Source organism: Pan paniscus, chromosome X (assembly GCF_029289425.2).
Source record: "Pan paniscus chromosome X, NHGRI_mPanPan1-v2.0_pri, whole genome shotgun sequence".
Lineage (NCBI taxonomy): Eukaryota > Metazoa > Chordata > Mammalia > Primates > Hominidae > Pan > Pan paniscus.
In genome coordinates, this window is record NC_073272.2 from 49,227,398 (window position 1) to 49,239,423 (window position 12,026).

General features: G+C 44.0%; 1 protein-coding gene across 2 annotated transcripts in view; it reads right to left on the bottom strand.

The window, feature by feature from the left end:
* The window catches only part of SYN1 (synapsin I), a 48,048-nt gene that overhangs the window by 29,079 nt on the left and 6,943 nt on the right, over positions 1-12,026 (bottom strand). For both annotated transcript variants that reach the window (XM_034950363.2, XM_034950362.2), the window contains exons 2-5: positions 6,232-6,289; positions 6,036-6,127; positions 4,271-4,427; positions 4,026-4,115 (exon numbers count right to left, since the gene is read on the bottom strand). In XM_034950363.2, coding sequence (XP_034806254.1) covers positions 4,026-4,115; positions 4,271-4,427; positions 6,036-6,127; positions 6,232-6,289 — 397 coding nt within the window. The remainder of the gene's footprint in view (positions 1-4,025; positions 4,116-4,270; positions 4,428-6,035; positions 6,128-6,231; positions 6,290-12,026) is intronic.

A 12,026-nucleotide genomic window follows, 5' to 3' on the forward strand; every position in this document is an offset into this window, starting at 1 on the left:
CTTCCATTTTTTTCTAGGAAATTAGAAAGAAAAGAGCAAACTAAGTCCAAAGCAAGCACAAGGAAAAACATAATAAGAGTAGAAATAAATGACATAAAGAATTTTAAAAATAGAGAACTAATAAAACAAAAATTTGGTTCTTTGAAAAGATCAATAAAATTGATAAACCTTTAGACTAAGAATAAAAAAGGGCAGAAAATTCTAATTACTAAAATGAGGAATCAAAGAGTGGACATACTACTGACCTTACAGAAATAAAAAGTATTATAAGAGAGTATAAGAGAGTACTGTGAACAATTATGTGCCAGTAAGTTAGAAAACCTAGATGAAATGGACAAATTCCTAGAAAGACACAAACTACAAAAACTGACTCAGTAAGAAATGGAAAATCTCAATAGACCTATAACAAGTGAAGAGATTGATTTAGGAATAAGTAAAACTTCCTACAAAGACAAACCCAGGACCAGATGTCTTCACTGGTGAATTCTATTAACATTTAAAAAGAATTAATACCGACCAGGCATGGTGGCTCACACCTGTAATCCTAGCATTTTGGTAGGCCAAAGCAGGAGGATCGCTTGAGCCCAGGGGTTCAAGACCAGCCTGAGCAACACAGCAAGACCCTGTCTCAAAAAAAGAAAAAAAATTAATGCCAATCTTCACAAAATCTTCCCAAAAATAGAAGAAGGAACACTGTCCAACTTATTCTATGAGGCCAGTGTTATCCTGATACCAAAACCAGAAAAAGACATCATAAGAAAACTACAGAACAATGTCTCTTACGAATATAGATACAATAATCCTTAACAAAATAATCACAAACTAAATCCTACAACATACAAAAAGGATTTATACCAAGGCCAAGTGAGATTTAGCCTAGGAATGCAAATGTCTACACCTAGACACATCATAAACAAACTTATGAATGTATCAACTTGCATGAAAATCAATTAATGTACTATATACCATATTCATAGAATAAAGGACAAAATTCACACAATCATGTCAATAAACACAGAAGAAGCATTTGACAATGTCCAACATCCTTTCACAACAAAAATACTCAACCAACTAAGAATAGAAGGAGAAATTTGTCAACACTGAGGTAGCAGTTAATATATGCCAGATGCATTGTTCTAGACACCTTACATTTACTAAGTAATTTCATTCTCACACCAACTATATGAGGCGGGAACTATTATTACCTACATTTTGCAGATGAATAAACTGAGGTACAGGGCGTTTAAGTAACTTTTCCTGTGTTAAGCAACTAATAAGTTGTGGAGGTAAGATTCTTATACAGAAATTCTGGCTACAGAGTCCATGCTCTTAATCACATTCTGCTCTACTGTCTCTCAAAGAATGTAGACTAATAATAATGATAAACAAATTGGGTTTCCTTAAAACTAATGATTCAAGCCAGGCATGGTGGTTCACGCCTGTAATCCCAGCACTTTGGGAGGCCGAGGCGGGCAGATTGAGACCATGCTGGCCAACATGGTGAAACCCCTTTTCTACTAAAAATACAAAAAGTAGCTGGGCGTGGTGGCACGCACCTGTAGTCCCAGCTACTCGGGAGGCTGAGGCAGGAGATTCGCTTGAACCCAGGAGGCGGAGGCTGCAGTGAGCTGAGATTGTGCCACTGCACTCCAGCCTGGCGACAGAGCGAGACTCCTCCTCAAAAAAAAAAAGAAAAACTAATGATTCAATCTTTATCTGTAAGTAAACTTAACTTACAACACTGTTGACGTATATCAGTGATCATAATTTGTAATACTGGTAAGAATTGCTAATATTAGTAGCAATGTTTATTTAATCAAGTTGATAGTGTTGGATCAATATTTATATTTAATTGTAATTTTAGTCATAAAATTGGTGATGATCATTTACATGAGTAAACATAATTTGTAATATTGGTAAAAATTGACAAAATTACTTATACAATTTGATTGCATTAGTAACAATTATTTAATTTCTATTTGTAACTAAAATTTGATTCATAACTGTGGTACTCATAATTTATATTAGTAATCAAAATTTTAATATTAGTGATTTTTTAAATAATAGTTAGAATGTTAACCATATTAGTAATTATTTCTATTAGGAACTACAAGATAATTCAAAACACAGGTACTCATGGGTTATATTAGTAATCTTAATTTGTAACACTGGTAATAGTTATATCTGTAAAAATTTTTACACTGTTTGTACTAATGGTTTAATTTTATTTACTTATTTATTTAATGTTTTGAGACAGGGTCTCACTCTGTTGCCCAGGTTGGGGTGTGGTGGTGCTACCATGGCTCACTGCAGCCTCAACCTCCAGGGCTCAAGCGATCTTCCCACCTCAGCCTCCCAAGTAGCTGGGACTACAGGTGTATGCCACCACGCCGGGCTGATTTTTAAATTTTTTGTAGAAATGGGGTCTCGCTATGTTGCCCAGGCTGGTCTCAAACTCCTGGGCTCACGAGATCCTCCCACTTTGGGTTTAAATTTTTAAAAAATAATTACAACAATTTACAACATAAGTACTAATCATTTATACTAATAAACTTAATTTGTAACACTGTAATGCATTGTAATATTAGTTGTTATATTTGATGATATTAGCAATGATAATTCAATTTCTATTATTTAAACGTTCAGCATATTTTATTCTGGCATATTGTAGCCCAATGACCCAACTGTGGTAGTCTCCACTGCGTGCCATGTTTATGTAAGTCAAAACAGGTACTTATAATTTATATTAGAGCATAATTTGTAATAGCAATAATCATTTGTAATAACAGCAATAATCTTTGATGCTATTAGTAATGATTATTCAATTTCTACTAGAAACTATAATTTAATTCATGACATAGGTACTCAATTTACAACAGTAAAAATAATTTATAATATTAGTGATAATTTGTAATATTAGTGATTTTTTTATATATATATATATATATATATATATTTTTTTTTTTTTTTCTGAGACGGAGTTTTGCTCTTGTTGCCCAAGCTGGAGTGTAATAGCGTGATCTTGGCTCACCACAACCTCCGCCTCCCGGGTTCCAGCGATTCCCCTGCCTCAACTTCCCAAGTAGCTGGGATTACAGGCATGCACCACCACGCCGGGCTAATTTTGTATTTTTTTAGTAGAGACAGGGTTTCTCCATGTTGGTCAGGCTGGTCTCAAACTCCCGACCTCAGGTGATCCGCCCACTTCGGCCTCCCGAAGTGTTGGGATTACAGGCATGAGCCACCGCGCCCGGCCAGTGATTATATTTCATAATAGTAACCAAAAGTTCAATTTCTATTAATTAATTAATAGGAGGGAGGCTGAGGTGGGACTCTGTTGCCCAAGCTGGAGTGCAGTGGCGTGATCTCTGGTCACTGCAACCTCCAACTCCCGGGTTCAAGTGATTCTCCTGCCTCAGCCTCCCAAGTAGCTGGGACTACAGGCACGCACCACCATGCCCAGCTAATTTTTGTATTTTTAGTAGAGACGGGGTCTCATTATGTTGACCAGGCTGGTCTTGATCTCCTGACCTCATGATCTGCTCACCTCAGCCTCTCAAAGTGCTGGGATTACAGGCATGAGCCACTGTGCCTTGCCAACAATTTAATTTATAACATTATTATTGATAAATGTTATTGGCAATCCTAATTTGAATATAGGTAAAATTTCTATCAGAAGGAATATTTGATAATGTTAGTAATAATGACTTAATTTCTATATGTAATATATTCTGATTCATTACATTAATTCTGTCAATTCACATTAGAAATAGGTTTTTAATACTGGCAAAAATAGATAACATGAGTAACAGGATCTGATAAATATTAGAATGGATCATGATTTAGTTTTCCTTGTAAGCATAAGGAAATTCACGGTAGACCCTATCACAAAGCAACTTCATGACTCCACGTGTACACAGCAGCCACACTCTTGATATCGCACTGCTGATAATATACCAATATTTAATATTATTGCAGTAGTTATGACTCTTCCCTCCTGCCCACTCTATTTTCCCCAAACTCACCATTTCTTTGTGATTGGGGTAGAAGGTCTGATCAATTAGAGGGAATTCTTCTGTCCCCAGTTTCTTATGCAGTCGAACCATCTGGGCAAACTATGAGAACCAGGAGAGCTGGGTCAGTGAGTCCTTCACCACGAATCTGTAAGTTTCTGAACACCCTCACTTCCCCAAATCGCAGAGTGGTTTCAAGCTCCCACATACATGCATGAGCTGTTCCCTCTGCCAGTGGCACCCTTCCTGTTACTTACCACCCAGGGCTTGTCACAGAAGTTGTAGACAGAATGCAAGGAGTTAACACTGGGGATTCCAGCATACTGCAGCCCAATGACCAAACTGCGGTAGTCTCCATTGCGTGCCATGCTGAAGGCGTGCTGGCGGATCAGCACAAAATCCGGCTTCAGAGACCTAGTGTGGCAGGGGTAGGAGTGTTGAGAGTTCCCCCAGAAGCTCCCAATCACTCTCGAAACAAAGACCAAGTTTTTAAATCTCCATAGCTCCCAGAAATTGCAAAGTGGTTTCTCACCTCTGCACACATGTGTGAGCTGTTCCCTCTGCCTAGTGCACCCTTTCTACCCTCTGCCCACCTGGTGATCCCCTTTAAGCCTCTCTCCTACCTGTTCCCTTCTCAGCAAGGTCAGCTTGCAGCTTACCGACACAGCTCTGACAACTCCCTGGTCACCATCTCTCAGACTGCAAGCTGTCTTCAGTGTTCTGCCCAGAATAAATTCTAACCTCGGGACCTTTACCAAGGCTGTTCCATCTGCCTAAAGCACTTCCCCCCTAGATATCTGCATGGATCACTCCTTCACCTCCATCAGGTCTTTCCTCAAATGTCTCTCCTGCAACCAGGCCACCCTATCCCAACTGCAGACCCCACCATCATCCAACAATTGCTACATCTGCTTTAGTGCTATATATATTTTTTTTTCTTTTTTTTTTTTTGTTGAGACGGAGTGTTGCTCTGTTGTCCAGGCGCTGGAGCAATCATGGCTCACTGCAATCTCCGCCTCTCGGGTTCAAGCGATTTCCCTGCCTCAGCCTCCTGAGTAGCTGGGATTACAGGCACCTGCCACTACGCCTGGCTAATTTTTTTATTTTTAGTAGAGACGGGGTTTCACCATGTTGGTCAGGCTGATTTTGAACTCCTGGGCTCAAGCAATCCACCCACCTTGGCCTCCCAAAGTGCTGGGATTATAGGCATGAGCCATCACATCCGGCCACTGTTATGTTTTTTCTTAGCACTTTTACATTTTCTTATTTATTTGTGTATTGTGTGTATCTCACAGTAGAACGTAAGTTTCATAAGGCCCAGGTTCTTTTTCTTTTTTTTTTTTTTTTGGCCTTTCAGCATGTAGAATATCTCCTGGCACACAGTAGGTGTACAATAAATATTTATTGAATATGAAGTCCTGAGAGCAGCATCTGGCATGCAGCAGATGTCTAGCAAATGTTTATTTAATTAATAATTGAAGGCTGGGTGTGGCGGCTTATGCCTGTAATCCCAGCACTTTGAGAGGACAAGGCAGGTAGATTGTTTGAGCCCAGAAGTTTGAGACAAACCTGGGCAACATAGTGAGGACCCCCCCCATCTCTACAAAAAACATAAAAATTAGCCAGGCATGGTGGTGCGCACCTGTAGTCTCAGCTACTTGGGAGGCTGAGGTGGGAGGATCACTTGAGCCTGAGAGGTTGCAGCTGCAGAGAGCCATGATTGTGCCAGTGCATTCCAGCCTGGGAGACAGAGCAAGACCCTGTCTGAAATATATATATATATATATATATATATATATATATATATATATATATATATATATATATATTTTTTTTTTAAAGTCTGACTTGTGGCATCCTGGGGTCCCTGGCTCTTTTTCTGAAGAAAAGTTGTCTCCCCACATTCCATGCCTAAGTTCTTGCCCACAGAAGGATGGGTGGGGAGGTAGGAACTTTCCCCCAGCTCTAAGGGAGAGTTCTTATGCCTTGCTCATAACACCAAGGTACCCTTTTTATACTCACCGCACGACCTTCACCCCGTTCCGAAGAACTTCCATATCCACAGAGAATCCACCATTGGCATGGGCCACAAGGTTGAGATCAGAGAATTCGGCCTGGGAAGGAGAAAAAAACTGGTGATTCACCTACATCACACAAAAATGGCCACTCAGTTTGCAATATGGACAACTGACCCCCAGGTCCAAATGTCCCAACTTACCTGTTCTACTTTAATGTCAATTTCTCCATGGATCTTTTTCCCTTTGAAGTATTTTGCCCTGGAGAGGAAAAACAGAACACATCTGTCAATGATGAAATCTCAGAAGGGAAGACAAAACACAGGCCCTTGACCCTTTTGCCCCTTCAATGCTACTAAAGAAACCACAAAGTGCCTTATAATTATTGAAATATTTTGAAAAAATCAAGAGTGCTTTGTGAATAATGTCTGTTGTAATCCTCATGGAGTTACAAAAATATTAAAGGACATTGCAAACTGTAAAATGTGGCCTTACACTGCAGAGAGCAGGTATTTCCCAAAATTTAGTCTGCTCATCACATTGCCATTGTAAATTTTTTGTAAAAACTTCACAAAATTAGCAGTACTATGTAAATTAGAACATACTTTGAAATTGCATGGAGACCGGTAAACAGCAAAGAACCTTAGAAAACACCTATCTGGCCAGGTATGGTGGCTTATGCCTGTAATCTCAGCACTTTGGGAGGCTGGAGGTAGGAGGATTGCTTCAGGCCAAGGGTTGGAGACCACCCTGGACAATATAGAGAGACCCCCATCTCTACAAAAAAAATTGAAAAAAAAAAAAAAAAGCCGAGGGCTGTGGCTCACGTCTATAATCCCACAACTTTGAGAGGCCAAGGCGGGTGGATCACCTGAGGTCAAGAGTTCGAGACCAGCCTGACCAACATGGTGAAACCCCTTCTCTACTAAAATACAAAATTAGCCAGGTGTAGTGGTGCATGCCTGTATTCCCAGCTACTTGGGAGGCTGAGGCAGGAGAATCACTTGGACCCAGGAGGCGGAAGTTGCAGTGAGCCAAAATGGTGCTATTACACTCCAGCCTGGGCAACAAGAGCGAGACTCCATCTCCAAAAAACCCAAAAAACAAAAACTAGCCAGGCATAGTGGTGTCTGCCTGTAGTCCCAGCTACTGGGGAGGCTGAGGCAGGAGAATGGCTTGAGCCCAGGAGGTCGAGGCTGTAGTGAGCCGTGATTGCACCACTGCACTCCAGCTTGGGGAACAGAGCAAGACCTAGGCAAAAAAGAGAAAGAAATAAAGAGAAAGAAAGAAAGGAAGGAAGGAAGGAAGGAAGGAAGGAAGGAAGGAAGGAAGGAGAAGGAAGGAAGGAAGGGGAAGGAAGGAAGGAAGGAGAGAAAGAAACTACATTTCTCTGAAGCGTGCCTGTTTTTGTGTATTTTTTAGTGCCTGTGTATATGTCAGTGCCTGTGTCTGGCTGTGTGGCCTGAAGCATCTCTCTGCTCTCTGGCCCTTTCGCAAGGAGGAGCACATTCACCATGTGTGGTTGTGTGTTGTGAGAAACACAATGGCCATAGGTGGGCAGCTGAATCCGATAAGGAGGAGTGGATTGAGTGGTGCAGGCTGGGTGGCTCTAGAGAAGCCAGTGTAGCTGGCAATGATGGGGGGCAGGGAGGAATGCAGCTGAGGAGGAGAGGGAGCAACAGGAGGGAGGGGGAGTGGGAGCAGCAGTAGGAACATCACGAACTGCTATGTCATTGTCCCCGGGCCCGTCCCCAGCTGGGCTTGGTTTCCGGTGGCCTCCTCCCCCAGGCTCAAGATTTCTAGCCAACAGGCTGCTTGCTCCAGGGATGGAAGCTCATCCTCAATCAGGTTTATCATGGAAGGGGGATGAGGGGGAGAGACACTTTCAGGGCTACTGGTCACTGACACGCATACAATCAGGGTCTTGGACAGACACACACACACACACACACACACACACACACACGGCACAAATGGACCCTGGTGACTTGACTGACATATGCAAGAGACCCCAAGTACAGCTACTTCTTTTTCCTTGCTCTCTCTCTGACACACACACACACCATCACTGACACTATCCCCTCAGAAGTGTTGAGAGAGAATCTCTCTCAGCCCTGCACATTTTTCATCTATAAACTGATGAGTGGGGATGATGAGGGTGTATCACTGTTTCTAAAACTTTTCTGACCATAAGTGTAGTTGGATACTGTGGTGGTCTGCTCAGGCCTCCTCTTCAGGGACAATGTACCTTGAATGGCAGCTACTGACAGCTCATGGCTGTGTCCCCACTGGGAATTGTCTTGTCACAGGGAACTGCCTTGTCCAAGGTTACACCTACTTCATGAGGGCATCCCCATGGTCTGGTCTATGAAGGGAAAGAAAGGCCAGCCTCCTTGCCTCAATCTGGGCTGACTCTGAAGGACCCTCCCAGCCCCAGGGCTCCCCCTGAGAGCAGCGGAGGCCCCTAAGGCAACTACATCTTGAGCCAGCCTCTTCCTCTGCTCAACCCAACCCTCCTCACAAGCGTTGATCCCAATGGCACACTCCAGTAAGCCTCCTGCATGCAAATCTCCACCTCAAAGTCTTTTTCCAGGGAACCCAACCTAAAACAGTGGGCCATGGAAGTTAAACTACAAGGGTGGTCTAATGCAATTCTGGAGCTGGGTTACCCAGCAGCCAGATGGCAGTGAGGACCCATCAGTAGTGGGAGGTGGGGCATAGATAGCCTCCGATATGCTGTAGCAATGCAAAGTGCTCTGCAGCAGGTCCGGGCTGTGGTGCAAGCAGGATGTGACTTAGGCCATATGATCCAGCAGATCCTATGACACTGGAGGTGTCAGTAGTAGGAAAAGATGCTGTGTGGAATTTCTTCTCCCAGGTGGGAGAATACAGTGCAGGCCCCCAGGGTTTTGGAGTAGCGGTGACTTTTCCTGATGGTGGGCTGTAATGGGATTCTGGTGGAAGGGAATGTACTGGATGGTGAAATATCCCTGGAACTTGAGTGATGTCAGGGAAATGGTAACCAGACTTGGGTGACTATTCCCTAAACGCCATTGAGTAGCTGAAGAAAGACCTGACATGCTCAGGGTGAATTCAAGGCAAAATGTGAAAGCCAGAGGATCTCCCTGACTGCATTTAAGGAAACCCTCATCTCCTGCAGTCAGAGGGCAGACAGAAGGGAGGGCCAGGCTCAGAATTTAATTCTACATGGTGGCGGAGCTTTGGAGAAAGTTGACTTCTCAGGCCCAGCACATCTCCTGGGCCATGCTCATGTCCCTAATAGGACAGGAGTAGGACACTGAGATGGGGATATCTGGGCAGATGCAGTTAAACACCTTGAACTTACAGACTCACCTGCATCCACTGGGCCTGCTGAAGTAGACTACTCCCCTGAGTTAGAATATAGACCTTCTGCTTGAAGATAATGCAGAGGCCTCGGATGATGCAGGTGCTTTGTAAGACAATGCCTGCCCCCCTCAGAGTCTACCCCCCACCTACCCTGCTGGAAACCAGAGCAAAAATTAGGGTGAAATCCTAGTGAAACCTGACTGGACAGGTTCTAGGCTTGCAAAGGGAGAGAAATGATCTGTAGAAGAACCTAAAGAATCTGGCTAGTACGTATTGGCAGGAGCTGGGAAGGTATGCATGAGACTGGATCCTGAGGACAATGGGCGAAGGAGGTAGAACAGGAAGTTGGTGTGCTCTCCCAGGATACGGAACTTAAAACCCTGGCGAGGACTCTAGGAAGTGTTACTAACACACTGGTATTTGGAAACCTGGAGTAAACAATGGCCCACACTAAGTGAAGCAGAACTTCCATGGCAGATTGCACAGGGAAGGATTAAAGGGCTCAAAGAAGCAGACATGTTGGAGTAGATATACTACTGAAGTCTGGAAAACCCACCAGCTGATTAAGGCCTGGAGGATACACTCAACTTATGAAATTAATAAGAAATATGCTGGTGAGGGTGGTACCAGTCACGCTGAGAAGCACAGTAGCGGTAAGGTGATAAATGAGTCCTGGCCCAGGTCCTGCTTACAGTGGGTCTGGTGGGTCTAGAGACCCACCCAGTGGTCACTTCCTCAGTTCACAAATGCGTAATTGCAATGGCATACTTTGTAGTTGTCAGAACCCCTACATGGGCTCCTCAGCCTGTGGGATAAGAGCTGTTTCAGTAGGGAAGTCCAAATAGAAGCTTCTAAAATGGCGCACACCCCCATGCCCTGAACAAAACAATAAACCACAAACAATATTGTGTGCATCCTATGGGTGATGATGGAAATCAATGCCACATTGAAAGATCTAAAGGATGCAGGGGTGTTGGTCTCATCTTATCTCCATCGAGTTGAGCAGTCTGGCCCCTGGAGAGGTCAGATGGGTCCTGGAGAATGCTTGCAGATTACTGCAAGCACAATCAAGTAGTACCCTTAGTTATACCTGCCATACTGGACATGCTGTCATTGCCAGAGCAGATTAATAAGACCTCAGGTACAGCAGGTGGCCGCTGACTTGGCGAATGCATTCTTTTTTATTCTGATTAGAAAAAAGGATCAGAAACAGTTCACACTCACATGAGACTGATGATAATATTCATAGATGGTCTTGCTGTAGGGCTATGCTATCTCTCTCACCTGGTGTCATAATATAGTCCAGAGAAACCTGGACTATCTGGACATCCCATGGAATAGCACACTGGACCACCACATGGATTACATCATACTGATTGTGCAAGATGAGCAAGAGAGGGTGAGCATATTGCCCTGGTAAGACACATCCACTACAGAGGGTGGAGGATAAACTCCACAAAGACTCAGGGGACTGCTGCATTAGTAAAATTTTTAGGAATCCAGTGGTCCAGGGCAGTAAACCAGGACAGCCCCTCCAAAGAATAGAGCAAAGCATTGAATCACGCACCTTCCACCATGAAGAGGAAACCACAATACCTAGGAGGCCTCTTCCCATTCTGGAGGCAGCATATCCCCCACACACAAATAATGCTCTGACCCATATTCCAGGCGATATGTAAAGCTACCAGCTTTGTGTGAGGGCCAGAGCAGAAAAGGGCTCTGCAGCAGGTCCAGGCTGTGGTACAAGCAGTCCTGCCATTTAGGCCAGATGATCTGGCAGATCTTATGATACTGGAGGTGTCAGTAGTGGGGAAAGATGCAGTGAGGAGCTTATGGGAAGCCTGAGTGGGAGGCCCTTGGGGTTCTGGAGCAAAGCCATGCCATCTGCAGCAGAGAATTTTACGCCTTTTGAGAAAGACACCCCATTGAGGTGCTGGGCCCTGATAGAGACAGAATGCTTGACCAGGCACCAAATGATTGTGCATCCAGAAGTTCCCATTATAAGGTGGGTCCTGCTGGGCCCGCCAAATAATAAAGTCAGGTGGGCCCAGCAGTCAGGATTGAGCCCAAGCAGAACCAAGCAAAGTGCATGAGCAGGTAAGTAACCCTGATCCCCATGTCTTCCACACTGTTGTGCTAGTGCCTGTCTCACTAAGGGGACTCCTTAAAACTAGCTGATGAAAGAGGGAAAGGTCTAAGCTTGGTTCACAAATGGGTTGCCTTAGTATGTGGGTGGAAGCCAAAAATGGGCAGTGGTTGCACTATAAACCAACTGGAATGGCCTTGAAAGACAGTGGCAGAGCTCCCAGTGGGCAGAGCTTCAGGCTGTGCACCTGCTCATCTCCTTTGTGCAGAAAGAGAAGTGCCTCAAGATTAGAATACATATATACACTTATGGGCAGTGGTAAATGGTTTGGCTGGTTGGTCAGGGGCCTGGAAATAAAAAGACTGGAAGATCCAGACAAAGAGGTCTGGGATACAGAAATGTGGGCAGACACCTAGGAATGGGCAAGAAATGAGGAGTGAGACCGGGCGTGGTGGCTCACGCCTGTAATCCCAGCACTTTGGGAGGCCGAGGTGGGCGGATTACCTGAGGTCAGGAGTTCAAGACCAGCTTAGCCAACGTGGTGAAACCCCATCTCTACTAAAA